This window comes from Quercus suber, unplaced genomic scaffold (assembly GCF_002906115.3).
Source record: "Quercus suber isolate HL8 unplaced genomic scaffold, Cork oak 2.0 scaffold_192, whole genome shotgun sequence".
Taxonomy (NCBI): domain Eukaryota; kingdom Viridiplantae; phylum Streptophyta; class Magnoliopsida; order Fagales; family Fagaceae; genus Quercus; species Quercus suber.
The window spans coordinates 924,949-945,437 of record NW_027069650.1 but is presented as its reverse complement, the minus strand read 5'-3'; the positions used below and the strand labels follow the sequence as shown (position 1 = coordinate 945,437).

The window sequence follows — 20,489 nt, the reverse complement described above, 5'->3', positions numbered from 1 at the left end:
ACGGCACTGGTATACCCAGGCCTATCTGGGCCTTAAGCTGCTGTAATGTCCAGGCCCATTTAGACCTTATACGCTAACCCAACTTTTTGACCATTTCACCCCTTGAGGGTTTACATCTGTACATGCTACGCCACGCCACTTAGGCCGCGCTCAGTGCACCATTTCCCCCCCCCCCCTCCCGAGCATCGAGGCAATTGCTGGGTGCCATTTACCAGCCATCTCGCAACATTTAGGTACGTTCCTTTGTCAAGCAATTCTACTGAAGTGGGAACCAGTTCCAAAGCCACTCCCACCTAAACACCCACCTTCAATTAACAACATTAGACCGCCAGTTGCACTAGTTCCTAAAGCAATCATCATCCTTCCACTCACACTTGGCTATAAATAGGAGAAACAAAGGAAGGAAGGGGGTTGGAAAAAAGAGATATTGAAAATAGCTCACACTTGGGAGGGGAGAGAGTGACTGAGAAGAGGCTGGGAACATACAGAAGCTCTAGAGATATAATTGGGTCTCAGGGTTAGGGTCACCCAAAGTAGGAAATCCAAAACCCACGTTACAAATATATGGTGAGCCTAAGAGTGAACTGGCCCTTTAAGCCCACTTTGGGTGCGCACAATTGGCACCATCTGTGGGAATCTCCTATAAGGCAGTGGTTCAACCGAGACTCACGTGCGGGAAAATGTCTGGGAGACATTCTGGGAGTGACGCTAAAAATGGTTCTGTGGGATCTTCTCGAGGGTCCTCCTAGTGAGAATGAAGGCAAAAGAGGCGCGAAGATAGGGATCATGAATGAGAGGAAGAACGGTTTGGCCTTGGAGAAGGGTCATATCAAACACAACGAACAGTGTCCAGTGCTTCAGGGCACAGGCAATTTAACAAAAGGGATGAGAACCTTAAACGGTATTGCAAGCTGGAGAGAGATCTGGAGTTAGAAGCAAAGAACAGGCACCGTAGAAGGGATCGAGACAACCGAGAAAGAAGATCTGATACAGGGGAAGATCACCATGAGACGAGGTCCAATCAATTCGGTTCTTGTCGATGCCGTGACCGTTCACATTCGCAAGGATCTCGCCATCGCCGAGACCGTTCGTGTTGCAAAAATATGCAGACCGGGGTTCAGATTCCACTGAAGAGCAACGGCCCCATAATGCCGCCATGGATGCAATGAGCTGTACCCTACGTGGAGCTACTTGATCACCATTCTCGGATGATATTGAAAGAGCCCAAATGCCGAGCAGATTCGCCCGCCCACCATTCAATATCTACGACAGGAAAACGAACTTGGTTGAGCACTTCAGCCATTATATCCACATGATGTCTCTACATTCTCACAATGATGCGCTAATGTGCAAGGTATTTCCCTCAAGCCTCGGCCCAACCGCTCTAAGATGGTTTAATGGGCTGTGCAAGGGTTCTATCCACACTTTTGCCGAGTTGATCCAAAAGTTTGGTGTTCGGTTTGTAACTTGTAGCCAGGTGCCACAACCGATGGATGCTCTACTGTCCATGAAGATGAGGGTTGGGGAGACCTTTTGAAGTTATACCAGTCGGTATTGGGAGCTTTACAACGAGATAGGCGGGGACAATGAGAAAATTGCAGCGAGCACCTTCAGAATGGGGTTACCTGGGGATTCCGAACTACGGGAGTTGCCGACGAATAAGCCTCCTGAGGATATGAGGCATCTCATAAGGCACATAGAGGAATATAAGCGTCTGGAGGATGATCGATTGCAGAGTAAGGGTAAGGCGCCCCTAATAAATCATCCTCGGCAGGGCGGTTTTCAACCGAGGTATTATAAGGATTTAAAGGTTCAAAAGCTGGAGTGGCTGCTGGGGGAGGTGAACGTGGCATTTAAGGAGCTCATACATAGAATTATAGACCGAATTAAAAATGAGTCGTACTTCAGGTGGCCGAACAAGATGGAGGGTGATCCATCCCGAAGAAATTAGAATTTGTACTACACCTATCACAAAGATAAAGGGCATACCACCGAGCAATGCCGGGTATTGAAAGACCATCTAGAGCAGTTGGTAAAAGCAGGACATTTGAAGGAGTTCGTAGTGAATCTCGATGACTAGGGTACTGGGCAAGGTGCTTAGTAGAGGGGAAACCCTCTTCCACCACTGTTAGGAGTGATTGAAGTGATCCACGCCACCCTAAGGGGTATGGCCGTGACCGAAAAAGGGGTGCTGGCTGTTGTGCCCGTGGAAGGCCGCCTGAACAAGAAACCCCAAAAAAAAAAAGTGAAGTTTGTTCAAGGGGCTCTGGCTTTTGATGATGACGACTTGGAAGGAACGATTCAGCCTCATGACAACGCATTGGTTGTCATAGCCCGGGTAAGCAATTTCATGGTGAAAAGGGTGATGATAGACCAAGGGAGTGGGGCTGCTGTAATGTACCCGGACCTATTCAAAGGGCTTGGGTTAGAGAAGCAAGATTTATCAAAGTATGACACACCGTTGGTCGGATTTGATGGTAGGGTGGTGATCCCCGAGGGACAAATTTCCCTTCCCGTGAACATGGAGGGTAAAGAGGTGGTGGTAACGTTCATAGTAGTCAACGCGTTTTTACCATACACGGCGATCCTCGGTAGGTCGTGGATCCACGCAATGGGAGTCGTTCCCTTCACCTTACATGTGAAGGTCAAATTCCCTACTGAGCAGGGTGTTGCAGTAGTGAGGGGAAGCCAGCAAGTAGCCAAACAATGCTTAGTGGCCGCGGTGATTCGGAAGAGTAAGCAGGGTAAGCAGAAAGAAACTGACAAGGAAGCCTCTTTATAGCAATTACAGGGACCCTGAACGGGAACAGAGGCTAGTTGTACCGAGGAGTTAATTATAGTAAGGATACTTCTGGACTCTGACCAGTATTTTCAGGTAAGAGTAAGCATGGAGGAGAAGGACAAGGTAGAAATGTTGTTATTTTTGATACAAAATGTAGATATCTTCGCATGGAGCCCGTATGAGGTGCTTGGAGTTAGTCTCGAGTTCATTGTGCACAAGCTTAATGTAGACCCATTGTTTCCACTAAAGGAACAAAAGCTGAAAAGGTCAGCTAGGGAACACATGGAGGTAGTAAAGAAGGAGGTTGGGAAGTTAAAGGAGGCTGGGGCGATAAGGGAAAATTCTTCCCTGAGTGGTTGGCAAATACCATGGTGGTCAAAAAGAAGAGTGGAAAATGGAGAGTTTGTGTAGACTTCACGGACTTGAACCGAGCATGCCCAAATGACCTATTCCCTATGCCAAAAATAGATCAATTGGTAGACGCAACCTATGGACACCCGAGGATGAGTTTTCTAGATGCCTTTCAGGGTTATCATCAGATCGCCTTGGCTGCCGAGGACCAGGAAAAGATGGCAATCATCTCTCCAGATGCAAATTATCATTACACTATGATGCCCTTCATTTTGAAGAATGCCGGGACAACATATCAACGAATGATGACCAAAATGTTTTGGGACAAGATCGAGCAAACTGTTGAGGTGTACATTGATGACGTGGTGGTGAAAAGCAAACTGGAAGCATGACATTTAGAGGATCTGCGGGGGGTGTTTGAGGTCCTTTGGCAGCACAAGCTGCGCCTGAATGCAGACAAGTGTGCCTTTAGAGTAGGGGTTGGCACGTTTCTAGGTTATTTGATCTCCTGCCGTGGGATTGAGGTCGACCCCGATCATATCGATGCAGTGCAGCGTCTTAAAGCACCGAGCAATGCAAAGGAGGTACAGATCTTGACCGGAATGTTGGCTGCTTTTAATCGGTTCATTTCTAAATTCGTTGATCGTTGTCGTCCATTCTACCAGCTGCTAAAGAAATGGAAGGGATTTCGATGAAATGAGGAGTGTGAGAAGGCTTTCCAAGACTTGAAGCAGTACCTGACACGGGCACCTATGTTAGTAGCCCCAGAGCTCGGGAAGAATTTGTTTATGTATCTCTCGGTCTCTGACCATGCCATGAGTGCTGTACTTTTAAGGGATTGGGGGGTATAGCAGCCCGTGTATTACATTAGCAAGACCATGGTCGATGCTGAGACAAGATACTTGCCCCTGGAGAAGTTGGTACTGGCGTTGGTGCATGCTATAAGGAAGTTGCCTCAATATTTTTAGGTTCACACTATCTACATTTTGACCGAGCATCCCCTACAGTCGTTGTTGAAGAGATCAGATTTGACGGGCCAAATAGCTAAATGGGGGACCCGGCTGGGGTCCTTTAACATAAGATACAAGCCAAGGGGCTCGGTGAAGGGCCAAATCTTTGCTGACTTTGTTGCAGAGTTTTCACCAAAGAACGAGGGGGAAATGGTTTGCCATGTAGAACGCCGCTCATGGAGGGTATTTGTGGATGGTGCATCCAACGCCGTGGGGCCTAGATTGTCATCATTACTCTAGAAGGAGTATGATTGGAGCACTCTTTTAGATTGGGGTTTAAAGCCTCCAACAATAAAGCCGAGTACGAGGCCTTGCTTGTTGGATTGAGAACCATTTTAGGTATGGGGGCTCATGATGTCGAAATATATTTGGATTCATGGCTAGTCGTGAACCAAGTACAAGGTAGTTTTGAGGCCCGAGATTCCCAGATGAAAGCTTATTTATAGGTGGTAAAACAAGTTATGAACAAGTTTTGTACAGCGAAGGTGGCCCAAGTATCCCGGGCACAGAACTGACACGTTGATTCGCTAGCTACGTTAGCGTTATCAGTGATCGGGGAGGTGCCTCGATTGATTAAGGTAGAGCTTATTGAAGAACTGAGCATTAATGCAACTAGTGTTGATAATGCGGGGGTTGCGATGGCCATGATTTCAGAAACTGGTACATGTTGGATGGACTCGCTCATTGTGTTCTTAGTCGAAGATAGAGTTCCTGATGATGAAAAGGAGGATAACAAGGTTCACCGGATGGTTGCCCGATACTAGTTATCAGCAGATCGCAAGTTATATCGAAAGTCTTTCGGGGGGCCATATCTTCTGTGTTTGCATCCCGAGAAGGTGGGTGCGCTCTTGGCCGAGCTGCACGGTGGAGTCTATGGCAGTTATGTAAGGGGATGTTCGTTGGCACATCGAGCAATGACCCAGGAATTTTTTGGTGGCCTCAAATGCAAAAAGACGCTGTCGAGTATGTACGTAAATGCGAACAGTGCCAAAAGTATGCCCCTTTGATCCACTAACTAGCAGGTCTTCTGAATCTAGTAAGTAGTCTATGGCCCTTCGCATAACGGGGGCTGGATAATCTCGGCCCATTCCCCCGTGCAACGGGTAATAGTAGGTTTGTATTAGTGGCTGTTGATTATTTCACCAAGTGGGTAAAAGCAGAGGCTCTAGCTAATATTCAGGACGTAGACGTCAAAAAGTTTGTATGGAAGAATATAGTCACGAGGTTTGGGGTGCCGAACTTACTGATATTAAACAACGGACTGCAGTTTGACAGCAGGGCATTTCGTGAGTTTTGCAGTGATCTCAGCATTAGAAATAGGTACTCCACCCCAGCATATCCACAGAGCAACGGCCAAGCAGAAGCCACTAGCAAAGTGATTGTAAATGGATTAAAGAAAGGCTAGATGGTGCGAGAGGGAGATGGGCCAAGGAGTTACCGAACGTTTTTGTGGGCGTACCGGACAACACCGAGAAGGTCTACGGGAGAAACCCTATTCTCTCTCACATACGAGTCAAAAGCCATAATACTAGCTGAGATCAATCTATGCAGTACACGGGTTACGGAATTTAACCCTGCTCGGAATGACAACTTATTGGTACAGCAATTAGATTTACTAGAAGAATACTGAGAGTTTACGACTATACGGTTAGCCAAGTACCAACAAAAGCTAGCTCAACACTATAACAGGGACGTGAAGACCAGGGGATTCAATGCTGGGGACCTAGTTCTGCGAAGAGCAATAGGAAATATGCGAGACACCAATGTCGAGAAATTGGCCCAAACCTGGGAGGGCCCTTATAGGATAACTGCAATTGCAGGCACAGGGGCATATTACTTGGAAGATTTAGACGAAAGACCACTCCCTCAACCGTGGAATGTTCATAACTTGAGGAAGTTTAATCATTGATTAAATGTATGTTGGGATGCCAATCGATGTAATTATATATGTACATTTCACTAATCAGTATGACGGTAACTATTTGTTCAGGTCCATTTAATCCTATTGTTATTATCAACGTATACACAGAGGACCATAAAGGGTAAAGGGTCTTGTTCTCGCCTAAGGACAGAAACCTGTCTCTGGTTCGATCTTCATCACTGGGCAGGTAGAAACCTTAGCCTAAAATTGCCTAAGGACAGAAACTTGTCCTCGGTTATATCTTCATCACTGGGTAGGTAGAAACCTTAGCCTAACATCCACTAAGGACAAAAACCTGTCCCCAGTTCGATCTTCATCACCGGGCAAGTAGAAACCTTAGCCTAAAATTGCCTAAGGACAGAAACTTATTCCCGGTTTGATCTTTATCACGCAGGTAGAAACCTTAGTCTAACATCCACTAAGGACAAAATCCTGCCTCACGGCTCAATCTTATTGCTGAGCATGTGGAAACCTCATAAAATCCACCAAGGATGGAAGCTTGTTTCTCAGTTCGATCCTATCACCGAGAAGGTGGGAACCTCATAAAAATCCACTATGGAAGCTTGTTTCTCGATTCGATCATATCGCCGAGCAGGTTGAAACCTCAAGATTTTCTAAGGACGGAAACCTACCTCCCGATGCAATCAGGTTTCATCTAAGTACAGAAGAATCAACACATGCAAAGCTTTGTTGTAACCAACGAAAGTTGATACACACCTCCCGAGGCGATCTAGCCCACCTCGAGATTAAACCACCCAATCATGTAGAACACATACATAAAACAGTCTACGAACGCAGTAGATAGTAAACAAATAAATAAAAGACAAAAAATACCACAGCAAAACGTTCATAAACATAATTTAAAATAGCGTATAAAATTTAAACTGGTGTTTAGTTACCAAAACTCGGTAACTGGAAAGATGAAAAATTAAGCTCAGAAAAGATAATTTTTTCCATCACCACAACCCGATGACATAAGTAGACCAGCTAAAAGAAAAGTTATTCAGGCAAAAGGAAAATAAAACACGAGAAATCCGGTTCAGCAATCAACTTGAGGGGTCCGCGGTCTGGATGTGAGAAATATCCTCGGGAGGCTGTTAAGTGGCAAAAGATTATAGTAACTAGGCATTCCCACTGATTTGATCTCCAATATGAGGGTGGCTAGTGGGCTCTAGGTCAGTCGGCTCCACGTGAGAATCAATAGCCTCCACCAGTTCCTTTATCCTGGTGGTCTCTTCTTCATCAATGATGTTGGGGGCATTCTACACGGCATCTGGGGGGTTCGGGAAAGGGATTTGACTATGGTTCCTTAAAGGAGAGTCCCCGGGAACCCCTATAGCTTGAAGGGTAGCAAACAACCCCTCATTAAATCCGAGCTTGTGAGCTTGACGAATAACCGGCTCCGCGGAATTCTTGGCGTCAACAAACCCTTCGTTGTACCACTTGTTTCCACAAGCTTCCAACGCCACCTTCAGATCAGCCAACTCTTCTCCTAGAGCGGTGTTCAAACTCTGGGCCTCTGCTAGCTTAAGCTCGGTACCCCCCAGTTGCACTTCTAGCTCCGCGAATTTTCCCTCGGTTAGAGCCCTTGCCTTCTCAGCCAAAGCAGCCTTTTCCTCTGCATCCTCGGCAATCTTTAACTTTTCCTTCACAGTGGCCTCGACAACGTCCTTCAGAGCCTTCTCCCGCTCAGCATCTTCAGCAAGCTCCTTCATCCTCCCTTCCACGATATGGGATAGTTGCGTGGCCTGACAATAATAACAGGTATAAGAGAAAAAAGAATGTATGCATGCATAAGCAAGTAGAAAACCGAGAGCAGTGAAATAAAATAGAATGGTTATCGCTATAGTGTGCCACTGCAACTGCCTCCCTAAGGACTCGTCTGTCCCTTCCGTGAAGGCATGCACGTCCTCAGGCAGAAGGAGGCCGTGTGCCAAACTTTGGGCAACACGACCCTCATGGTCTTTGTCCCAAACTCTTACACTGATAGATGCAGGAAGTGGCTTGAAATCAAGTTGGAAGGAGGGTTGCCACTTCGCCGAGGCTTGGGAAGTGGACGCCACGTTCACTCCAGCTTGTACCATCGGCTCCCGGATGTCAATGCCAGCTGATGGTCAGGGAGGCGTTCTGGAAGGCGTGTTACCCGAGCTCGTCTATGTCTGCTCAGCCTTGCACTACCTTTTTCGGGTACAGCTTGCTGGAGCGAGAGGAGGCGTAGGATCTTGGCCTGAATTGCCTTGTTGTTGTGCGGCTGGCTGGGCACCCGGCACAAAGCAGTTGATTGTTATTGTCTTCTTAGTCACCATGGCGTGGACGTGATCTGATTCTATTTCTAAAAAGCTGACTGATTCGGCTGCTGCACCCTTGGCTTCCTGAGTAGGAGCCTTGAATTCTATAGGGGCCTCAGGTTGAGCGGGAGCCTTAAGTTAGACCGGTGCGTGAGCCTGCTCTTGATGACGACGTGAAATGCGCTCGGCTGACTCGTTGCGTATAGGCTGGCGCTTGTCCGAGTAGATGTGCTGGGGACCGAGGTCTCGAGCCTCACTTACCGTGAATTTTGAGAGGAGGAAGTTCATGTGCCGCACGTCTATGTAGGAAATGAGGGGGCTATCAACTAATAAAGCTTGGCTGAATGCTTGCCAAGTGGAGTACACAGGGTCAACACCGACTATTAAGTGAGATGCTCGAAGTTGCCCGTTCCAGTGAACAAAAATTTCTAACCTGAGGACAAAATTCAAGTCCCAGACATGTGCCACTCTGATATCCAGCTTGAATCTTTTACTCTCTGCATGGAAACAACACAAAAGCTGGTTAGTGATTATTATGTGGTTGTACTTAACTAAAAGGTAATACACTTCCATCTTATGAGAAAAAAGCTATATGACTGAATCTTAAGATGAGAACCTAAGAAATAGTACCTAAATATTATACCTAAGTTTTATCCAAACTAATATAATTGTCAAGAATTTTGTAACTCAATTGACACTTACTAATATTTCTAGTGGAGATGTTTATGGTTCAAATCTTCTTCTACCTCAATTATCAAATTATTAAAAAAATATTAATATAATTAAGAAGACAAACATTTTTTGAGAAATTTTTTCTTTGGACTCACAAAATAGGTGATGATAAATTTCAACTATGTGAATTAGTTAAAATAAATAATTATATATATATATATATATGTATATTTGGCCCAAGTATGAGAAAAAAAAAATGTATAAAAAGAATATAAATAGAAGTATATTAGAATGATAAAACACCTTCGCTGCTATCTGAAACTTTATAAGAAAGTGAGTTAAACTTTGCTTGCACTAGTAGAACAGGGAGTCACATAACTTCATGGACCAGTAAAACTGACCTCCCAATCCAATCATGAAAACAAAAATCAGCAAGACCTTCACCCACTTAATTTCTCATTCTTATACAACTCAACTCTATTTTCCAACAATAAATTCTCCCTTATAAATATAGCAATTATTACCTAGCAAGTCAAGATAATCTATTGCCAAGAACTGATCTACGAACTATTACAATATCAATTCAAGAAACCAGGTGAGGCTATTTGACACCAATAAGTAAAGGTTTCAAGAAACGCTGAGACCAAGAATGAGCATGTGGACTTCAGGCTTTAATAGTGATGAATCCAATATTTAAAATTTCCAGAAATTTTCAATTTTGAAAAATTAATAGGTAATAATTTGATGAAAGAAATTAGGCTAGTAAACAGAAATTTGAAAAGAAGCAAGACAATTACTAACAATCAGGAAAAAAAAAAAAAAAATTTGCTTTTAGCAACTTTTTAAGTGTTTGTGATAATTTGCAAAGACAAAACTTTAAGTAGAACCAAGCCAAATGGCAGCAATCACAGAATTCTAATTATATTATGCTTTTAGTGACTTTTCGCAAATGATTGCAGATAATTTCAAACATTGAAGAAGAGTAAAATTTTTCAAGCGTTGCCATGGTGGTTGGTGAGATTAATTTCTACTATTTACTTCAAAAACCATTAAACCAAATTTCAGCATTTATATATTTCATCAATGGCGTCCAATAAAATTTTCATACCCGGAATACTCTCACCCATTACGAATAGAAAAGGATATAGGGTGGTATGAGTAGAGTTACTGAGCATTGAACTGAATTGGGTTTTGTAAATTACCAATTATGAATTAAATTATGAACACACAATGCAGATGGTAAGAGAAAGAAAACCTGAAGTGCCTTGGCATCAGATGCATCCAGTAAATTAGATGCAAACTTCTTGCAAGCTTCCTGAGTTAGCCATAGATATAAGTGCAATGTGGCCACCTTCAAACTGAACCCCCAATCCAAACATGAAATGGAAAAAAAAAAAATCAGCAAGACCTTTTACCACTCTATTTCTCATTCTTCTGCAACTAAACTCCATTTTCCCACAGTAAATTCACCCTCATAAACAGAGCAATTATGACCCAGCGTAAATCAACAAAATCTACCGTCAAGTTTTAGACAGTCCTAAGTAAAAGAACTCTTACAATACCAAAATGCTGAGTGAAATAATGAGTATGTGGACATAAAGTAGGCCCTAAAAGTGATGAATTCAATATTCCAAATTTCCCAAGGTCCAGCAAATTCAAATTTGAAAAATTTGCAGGCTTTTAGCAACAATTTTATTATTTTGGTAATTTTGCAGAAACAAAAATTTGAATAGCAGCAAGCCAATTGGTAGCCATTACAAAATTTTTAATTATACTCTGCTTTTAGCAGCTTTCCTTCCTAGACGGCCAATGATTTCATAAATTGAAAAGGAAGAGTTGGATTTTTCAAGTGTTACTAGAGTGGTCAGTGAGATTATTATTATTATTATTATTTTGTATTTATTTCAAGATTTGGATTTTTCAAGTGTTGCCTAATAAATAAATTGCATGAGTAAACTTACCCATTAATCTGGATGTCAACAAATGGAATGTGGTCAACCTTGGACCGCTCAATGTTCAAATTGGGGCTACCATAAATCATCAGAGTTTTCAATTGGGAGGCGTTGCATGGCTTCCTCGGTGGGCAGATGCAACAAGTTCTTGCAATCCACAATATACAGCTATTGAAGAGAGGAAAGGTTACCAACCACTCTGGTAAAGCTGCCATTTCACCAAATTTCCCTATACACAGAATTTTAAGGGCAATGAAGTATTGAATTTGGTCTGGGACCAGGAGAGACCCACGCAATTGGAGCTCTTGGAGGGAGTGTTGAGTGGAGGAAGTAAAGGCAGACAATCCCATTCTCCATAAATTCAACACACTGTAACCCACTGGGTGGATCTTCAATACCACACCTTGTTATGGACGGAACACCTGGCAAATACCTCAGGTATTATGAGCTCTCCACCAGGTTTCAATATATCATGAATTCGCTGTGCCCAAGCCAACCTCATGTCTGGTTCAATGGCACAAAAGAACCTGTAAATTCTCCATCAAAATGTGATCATAAAGAGATTCTTCTCATGGACAACTAAACCACTATTCATGCCAACTCACGTATAATCGAGAATGAGATCAAACAATTCACTTGGACTCCAAGTGAAAAAGTCTGCCATTTTGAAGTTAAAACAAGTTGCATTCGGTAATGAGAAAACAACGGCATTAACATTAGAACAGACTATTAAATTGAGAAGTAAAGAAAGAGATGAAAACCTGTACTAGGTCACCTCTTTAAACTGTAAACCAAATTAGATTCCATGACTTATCAGAAGTTAAAGTCACAAAAATACCAGCTTCTTATGAACTAGTAATTAAATCTATCAGGTTCAACTCTCTGTTGGTCTAGGAAACCCAATGCAAGACGTTTGCAAATGATCCCCATAGGAATTGGACTTTACAGTTCTCTAAAGTCTTCTATAACATAATTTCCCAAGCGTCAATTTTAATCTGAAAATGAATAATGGCATATTTTCAGAAATTAGAACAACCCTCTTATAGTTCCTAATCCAATTTAACAGAGATCACAGGTGCAATGAATTTAATCCCTGTCCTTAACAAAACTGAGAAAAGCTGGGGTAACCCAGCTATAGTTTTTAATCCAATTCAGAAATGCTGAATAACAACCAGTTCAGGGAGGCATTCCAACAAGTTGATAAATTAGACAGTAATGGCCAAATAAACTTGGGCTATTCAGTTTTAATGATTCAATTATATCATCATAGCCACATGCATGATTGTTTCTCCAAAGGAAACATAAAATTAAATGGTATAAGTAAAAACGTTCTGGTGTCCTTTCTTTCTAAGAGATCGCAAACCTTATTGATGTCAGAATTTTCTGACCAACTGCTCTTACCTCCATTGCTTTCTTAATGGCAATGTCTGATATATCCAATCCAACAACGTAGCGTTCAGGGCATGCAATTGCTGCTACATCATAACCCTGCCATATTTGAGCAATTTGTTGTTGGCCACAATAGCAAACTAAAATGCTAGAGAACTGATAAAGGTATTGGAACAGCAGAGAAATAACGTAACATTCAGACAGGGTAAAGTGGGAGGAAAGATATACACTACACCTTGTGCCCTTTTTAGTAATGCTTGATCAAGTAGTAGTTAAAATTCCATGTGTGAGAAAGGAGGAAGGAGGAAAGATACCAAGTGATTGATTTCTGATACAGTTGAATTATTGCATCAGGAATTCATTTAACAACTGAATTTTGCTTCAACTTCATACTACATTGCAGAGAGATTTAATTGTTATTGTTTAATCTTTTTATTTTTATTTTTGGGTCCCCCTCATTGGGATGAGATAGATACCATGTCAAGTATCGTACTACAATATTTTCAGATGTGATCAATTCTAGTTATAATTAATGACCATTGAATTAATCTTAAAACAAGAAATTATTTTCAAGTGTCATTATTTTTCTCTTCAAATTATAATTTCATCAAACATCAAACATAGATCATGTGTAGATTTTCTACAGGATCATTGATCCAACTAGTCATTGATGATGGATCCTCAAGAGACTAATCTTCTTCTCTACCATTTTATCCTACACATAGAAAACCAAGAAAAAGGAAACAAATACAAAATATTGACATGCAGAGGACTCAAAAATTGCATAAATATATAAGAAATTGAATTAATACGTTAGAAAGTAATATCTTGTGAGTAAGAATGAACCATAGAACTTACGTGGCCACAACCAGGGACTAAAGCCCTACCCTTGGGAAGAGCTCTTGTCTGATGAAGATGTAAAAGAATTGGTGTTGGTTGTTCTAAATCCCATGGGGTCACATCTTGCTCCCAACTCTTTTCCCAACAATCTGATATGAGTTAACATACAACAGAATGAGTATTGAACAACCACACAAATCACATTCCATCCATAGTCCAATCTGAATGTGTGCAATTTTCACGTTTCTGCCATATTATGAGACATATTAATAACACTAATACCAACATAAACTTAATACTGAACCAAGTCATCATTACAATAGAAATAGATAGGACAAAACAAAGTTCTACAAGAAAGAACCAAAACCCAACAGAAAAAATCACATCTTCTAAACAAAATCGGCACACCCATTTGACAAAACCATCTTAAAAACCCAAAAAAAGAAAAAAAAATTGTTTTTGGTTGGTACCAGTAGAATTGTTGTGTAAGAGTTGTTGAAGCTGTGACCTAGTAAACGTGAGAGTGAGAGGGATTGTTTTTAGTGACTTTTTAAATAAATTATGCTTATAGTGACTTTTTGCACATGATTGCAGATAATTTCAAACATTGAAGAAGAAGATTAGAATTTTTCAAAAGTTGCCACAGTGGTTTGTGAGATTAATTTCTACTATTTATTTCAAAACCATTAAACCAAATTGTAGTATTTATATATTTCATCAGTGGTGTCCAATTAATATTCATACCAGGAATACTCTCATCCATTACAAATATAAGAGAATAGAAGAGGATATAGGGTAGTATGAGTAGATTTACTGAGCATTGAACTGAATTGGGTTTTGTGAATGACCAATTACAAAGTAAATTATGTACACATAATTCAAATGGTAAGTGAAAGAAAACCTGAAGTACCTTGGCATCANTGTAGGAATAAAGAGTAGTAACAATTTTTGAGCTTCCTGGGAACTGATGCAGAGAGTAGTAATTAGAATTAGGGTTACTATATCATATGAAATCAATGATTGAATATAATATTTGATAATGTATTTATATTTTATATGATCTGAACAATCTCTCTCTCCATATATTTTTTAGAGAAATAGAGAAATAATGTAATTATTTAATATTATTAAAGAAATAGAATAAACTTATTTTTATTCTATTCTACATCAATTTTGTTTAAATATATTCGATTATGATATTGTATTCTTTATGTATCTATTGTCAAGAAAAAAGAAAATATGGGCAGAAAGAGAGATCGATTTTGGGATTATGCTGAGGATCTAAAGGGTCGTTTCAAATGTAACTATTGTAAACATGAATTCCCTGGAGGTGCATCAAGGATTAAATCACACTTGGCTGGAGTCAAAGGGCGTGATATTGTTATATGTGATGTTGTGCCTGAAGATGTACAAAATGAAGCTTATAAAGCAACACAAGAGGCTAACAAAAAACATAAAAATGCATCAACCTCAAGCAATGATAAGGAGGGTACACTCGCCTCAACTTCAATTTCAACAATTCAGAAGGAGAAATTTGTCACACAGGTCATTATCTCATCCCAACTCTACACATAGTTGTTCATTCATAACACAACCACAGTTTTAGTTTAACACTTAAAAAGAAATTCACACTAATTCTCTTCTACAGAGAAATGAAGAATATATGGCTGAAATTGTACTTGATGATGTTGTGGATGGACTAGTAACCAAAGCGTTTTCACTTGCCACTGAGCATATCATTTTAAGTGGGGTTTCAAGGAGGAGTTTAAAAATCTTCTTGACACACTATACAAGATTAAAGTTGTGCTACATCAGAAGAGGCAAGTAAATGATGAGTCTGTGGGATTTGGTTAATGGAGCTTAGAAATGTAGCTTATGAAGTTGATAATGTGTTAGACGAGTTTGACTATGAGATAATTTGGCAAAAGGTACAATTTCAAAACCAAATGATAGATCAGGTACGTAGCTTTTCATTCTGCAGTCACGATAAAGTTAAGACCATCAAACAATCACTGGATAAACTTGTGAATGATGTAGCTGGCTTTGGTCTTAGAACAGAGTCGTTGAAGTCAATCATCAAGATTAGGTTGGACAAGAATGAGGATTCATTTCTCAATGATTCAGAAGTTGTGGGAAGAGAATTTGATGTTTTAAAGATATTGAACGAACTTATTAGTTCAAGCAATCAACAAGTTATATCTGTTCTTCCTATTGTGGTATGGCAGGTCTTGGAAAGACAACTTTAGCAAAAATTGTATAACCATGAAGAAATAAAGAAACACTTTGATGTGCTAAAATGGGTACGTGTTAGTGAAAATTTTGATGAAAAAATTTCAAGCGCAATTCATGAATCTTTCGAAATATACTTGACTCATTCAAGAAGTACGAAATATTTTCTTGTACTTGATGATGTTTGGATTGAAGACCGTGATGAATGGGATATTTTAAGGAGTCACTTGGAAGGCATTAATACAAATATTAGAATTAATATTATTGTAACAACGCATAGCGACAAAGTTCACAAATTATGGACACTTGCTCCACATCACTTGGAAAAATTATCAAAAGATGATTGTTGGTCTATATTGAAAAAAAGAGCATTTGCAGATGAAGGAAAATCACTAACTTTTGATTTGGAGGCTAGTGGAAGGGAGATTGCTAAAAGATGTGGAGGGTTCCATTAGTTGCAAGAGTTGTAGGGGGAACAATGTGCTTTAAATGTGATAAAAGGAATGGTTAGCAATTCAAAAGGATAAAATTTGGTACTTGTTGGATGATAATAATAATGATATCTTTTCAGTGCTAAAGTTATGCTTTGATCATCTTCCAATACCATCTTTGAAACAATGTTTTGCATATTGTGCGATTTTCCCTAAAGATTATGAAATTGAAAAGGACGAAGTAATTCAGTATTGGATGGCTGAAGGGTTTCTTGAACCAGCTAAAGAAGCTTTGATGATGGAGGATATTGGCAACATGTATTTTAATATTTTGTTGCCACTTCCTTTTCCAAAATGCTAGAAAGGATGCCTATGGTAATATTATTAGTTGCAAAATGCATGATTTGGTGCATGATTTTGCCCTCTCAATTTCAAAATCGGGAACTCTTATTTTGGAGAGAGATTCAATGGACAATATTAGTAATGTACAACATTTATTTGTCCAATCTGATGGCAAAATAACACAAGGAACTTCATTTAGTGGAGAATGTTTCATAAAATTGCGCACATTAATTTCAAAAAATTCGACTTTGAGGACATGCTATCAAATTTTAAATTTTTGCGTATTTTAAAATTATCTGTGGATAGAGATAGTATAATGGAGTTGCCAGATTCAATTGAGCAGTTAATACATTTGAGGCTTCTTCATATCTCACACACTCAAATTGAGGAATTGCCAAAATCCATCACAAACTCTACAATTTGCAACTTTAAGAATTGAAGGCCCTGTAAAAGAGCTTCCAGAAGACCTGTGCAATTTGATTAACTTAAGACATATTCATATTAATCATTCAGGGGATATATTAGAGAAACACCTAAAAATATGGGACGGTTGACTTGCCTTCAGACATTGCCTTTTTTTGTTGTGAGTCCAGAAGAAGGTTATGGGATTAAAGAATTGGACCTTTAAAGAATCTCAGAGGAGAAATAAGCATATACAATTTAGAGTAAGTCTACTCATACTATTCTCTTGTATTCGAAATGAGTGAGGGTGTTCCTGGTTTAAATACTTAATTGGACACGATTAAGAAAATATATAAATACTACAATTTGGGTTAATGGTTCTTCAAATAAATAGTAAAAATAATCTCACTAACCCTTCTGCTTAAACTTAATAAATCCAATTCTTTTTTCTTTTTTTTTTTCAAATTATGAAACTAGATGCAATCATTTGAGAAAAAACTTTTAAAACAAGAGTTTAATTAGAAATTTTGTGATGGCTACCAATTGGCTTGCTGCTATTCAAATTTTTGTTTCTGCAAATTACCAAAATAATTAATTTTTTGCTAAAAGCAGAGTGTAATTAACTCTTTTCTGATTGTTACCTATTATTGTCATGCTGTAATTAAATTTTTGTTTGCAGCCTATTTTCTTTCTGCAAAATTTTCAAAATTGAATTTTTCTGGACATTGGTAAATTTGGAATATTGAATTCATAGAGCCTTCTTTATGTCAACATACTCACTATTTTGCTCAGCATTTTGATACTGTAAGAGTTCATGGATCGGTATTTTTGCCTAGGGCTGTCTAAAACTTGACAGTAGAATTTATTTTGGAAAATGGAACTATGTGATCCTCAGTCCTACAGTACAAGCAAAATTAAATTTTTTGGTAAAATTAAAATTAAAATTTCAGACAGCACTAAAGGTGCTGATGGTTCTAATATAGTTACGGATTTTACCTTTTGAAGGGGGGAGCCATATTGCTCTGATTTTGAAGACTAACTCAGGAAGCTGGCAAGAAGTTTGCGTCTAATTTACTTGATGACAAACTAAATTGTATATGCTTATTTCTCCTCTGAGATTCTTTAAAGGTCCCAATTCTTTAATCCCATAACCTTCTTCTGGACTCACAACAAAAAAAGGCAATGTCTGAAGGCAAGTCAACCGTCCCATATTTTTAGGTGTTTCTCTAATATAATCCCCTGAATGATTAATATGAATATGTCTTAAGTTAATCAAATTGCACAGGTCTTCTGGAAGCTCTTTTACAGGGCCTTCAATTCTTAAAGTTTGCAAATTGTAGAGTTTGGTGATGGATTTTGGCAATTCCTCAATTTGAGTGTGTGAGATATGAAGAAGCCTCAAATGTATTAACTGCTCAATTGAATCTGGCAACTCCATTATACTATCTCTATCCTCAGATAATTTTAAAACTCGCAAAAATTTAAAATTTGATAGCATGTCCTCAAAGTCGAAATTTTTTGAAATTAATGTGCGCAATTTTTTGAAACGTTCTCCACTAAATGAAGTTCCTTGTGTTATTTTGCCATCAAATCGGACAAATAAATGTTGTACATTACTAATATTGTCCATTGAATCTCTCTCCAAAATAAGAGTTTCTGATTTTGAAATTGAGAGGGAAAAATCATGCACCAAATCATGCATTTTGCAACTAATAATATTACCATAGTCATCCTTTCTAGCATTTTGGAAAAAGGAAGTGGCCAACAAAATATTAAAATACATGTTACCAATATCCTCCATCAACATATTAGCTTCTTTAGCTGGTTCAAGGAACCCTTCAGCCATCCAATACTGAATTACTTCATCCTTTTTAATGTCATGATGTTTAGGGAAAATTGCACAATATGCAAAACATTGTTTCAAAGATGGTGTTGGAAGATGATCAAAGCATAACTTTAATGCTGAAAAGATATCGTTATTATTATCATCCAACAAGTACCAAATTTTATCCTTTTGAATTGCTAACCATTCGTTTTTATCACATTTAAAGCACATTGTTCCCGCTACAACTCTTGCAACTAAAGGAACCCCTCCACATCTTTTAGCAATCTCCCTTCCACTAGCCTCCAAATCAAAAGTTAATGATTTTCCTTCATCTGCAAATGCTCTTTTTTTTAATATAGACCAACAATCATCTTTTGATAATATTTCCAAGTGATATGGAGGAAGTGTTTTCACAATTTGTGCTATTTCTTTGCTACTAGTTGTCACAATAATATTAATTCTACCATTTGAATGGATGACGTCTTCCAAGCTACTCCTTAAAATATCCCATTTATCACGGTCTTCGATCCAAATATCATCAAGTACAAGAAAATATTTCCTCGTTCCTAAATTAGTCAAGTCTATTTTGAGAGATTCATGAATTTCTCTTGAAATTTTTTCAACATCAAAAATTTCACTGACATGTACCCATGCTAGCACATCAAAGTGTTTCTTTATTTCTTCATGGTTATACAATACTTTTGCTAATGTTGTCTTTCCAAGACCTGCCATACCCACAATAGGAAGAACAGATATAACTTGTTGATTGCTTGAACTAATAAGTTCTTTCAATATCTTTAAAACAGCGAATTCTCTTCCCACAACTTCTGAATCATTGAGAAATGAATCCTCATTCTTGTCCAACCTAATCTTGATGATTGATTTCAACAACTTTGTTGTAAAACCAAAGCCAGCTACATCATTCACAAGTTTATCCAATGATTGTTTGATGGTCTTAACTTTATCATGACTGCAGAATGAAAAGCTACATACCTGATCTATCATTTGGTTTTGAAGTTGTACCTTTTGCCAAATAATCTCATAGTCAAACTCGTCTAGCACATTATCAACTTCATAAGCCACATTTCTAAGCTCCATTAACCAAATCCCCACAGACTCATCATTTACTCGCCTCTTCTGATGTAGCACAACTTTAATCTTGTATAGTGTGTCAAGAAGATTTTTAAGCTCCTCCTTGAAACCCCACTTAAAAATGATATGCTCAGTGGCAAGTGAAAACGCTTTGGTTACAAGTCTATCCACAACATCATCAAGTACAATTTCAGCCATATATTCTTCCTTTCTCTGTAGAAGAGAAATTAGTGTGATTTTTTTTTTTTAAGTGTTAAACTAGAACTGTGGTTTTGTTATGAATGAACAACTATGTGTAGAGTTGGGATGAGATAATGACCTGTGTGACAAATTTTTCCTTTTGAATTGTTGAAATTGAAGTTGAGGCGAGTGTACCCTCCTTATCCTTGCTTGAGGTTGATGCATTTTTATGTTTTTTGTTAGTCTCTTGAGTTGCTTCATAAGCTTCTTTTTGTACATCTTCAGGCACAACATCACATATAAGAATATCACGCCCTTTGACTCCAGCCAAGTGAGATTTAATCCTTGATGCACCTCCAGGGAATTCACGTTTACAATAGTTACATTTGAAATGACCCTTCAGGTCCTCAGCATAATCCCAAAATCGATCTCTCTTTCTGCCCATATTTCTTTTTTCTTGACAATAAATACATAAAGAATAAAATATCAAAATCGAATATAATTTAAACAAAATTGATGTAGAATAGAATAAAAATAAGTTTATTCTATTTCTTTAATAAAATTTGATAGGTTCTAAGACTTTAGGATTTAATGTATTAGAACTTCAATTTGTATATGTTGGCAAACCATGATCAAAATATTTAGTCTTGTTTTATGCTGCTCAAAGTATGTGTATGTGTAAAGTTAGAATCGAGTAACTGTAAAAAATTACTGTTCAATTTCTACAAGGCCTGATCAATCAAAAATTAGACTCAATCAATCAAAACTCGAGCAGATTGTTTT

General features: G+C 38.9%; 3 protein-coding genes across 3 annotated transcripts; 1 reads left to right on the top strand and 2 right to left on the bottom strand.

Moving 5' to 3' along the window:
- The first annotated feature begins 2,167 nt into the window (after positions 1-2,167).
- LOC111984576 (uncharacterized) lies at positions 2,168-2,782 on the top strand. Its single transcript, XM_024016204.2, has one exon. The coding sequence runs from the start codon at positions 2,168-2,170 to the stop codon at positions 2,780-2,782; it is 615 nt and encodes a 204-aa protein (XP_023871972.2).
- A 6,509-nt stretch (positions 2,783-9,291) lies between these two features.
- LOC112025702 (probable thiol methyltransferase 2) lies at positions 9,292-13,361 on the bottom strand (the record flags this gene model as incomplete). Its single annotated transcript, XM_065778879.1, has 6 exons — positions 9,292-10,382; positions 10,986-11,503; positions 11,582-11,737; positions 11,946-11,971; positions 12,378-12,464; positions 13,224-13,361. Coding segments are annotated over 5 exons (543 nt in total), but the record flags the coding sequence as incomplete, so codon positions are not given.
- A 4,445-nt stretch (positions 13,362-17,806) lies between these two features.
- On the bottom strand, positions 17,807-20,151 carry LOC112025680 (putative disease resistance protein RGA3). Its single transcript, XM_065778878.1, has 3 exons — positions 19,846-20,151; positions 17,916-19,739; positions 17,807-17,848 (listed from the first exon to the last, which is right to left on the bottom strand). Exons 1-3 carry the CDS (start codon positions 20,149-20,151, stop codon positions 17,807-17,809), a joined length of 2,172 nt encoding a protein of 723 aa, XP_065634950.1.
- Positions 20,152-20,489: the final 338 nt, after the last annotated feature.

Coding starts and splice junctions, on each gene's coding strand:
- LOC112025680 (XM_065778878.1), bottom strand. CDS start 20,151: ATGGGCAGAAAGAGAGATCGATTTTGGGATTATGCTGAGGACCTGAAG. Junction 19,740..19,845: donor AGGAAAAATTTGTCACACAG/GTCATTATCTCA, acceptor TCTCTTCTACAG/AGAAAGGAAGAATATATGGC. Junction 17,849..17,915: donor CTTTAAGAATTGAAGGCCCT/GTAAAAGAGCTT, acceptor TTAATCATTCAG/GGGATTATATTAGAGAAACA.
- LOC111984576 (XM_024016204.2), top strand. CDS start 2,168: ATGGCCGTGACCGAAAAAGGGGTGCTGGCTGTTGTGCCCGTGGAAGGC.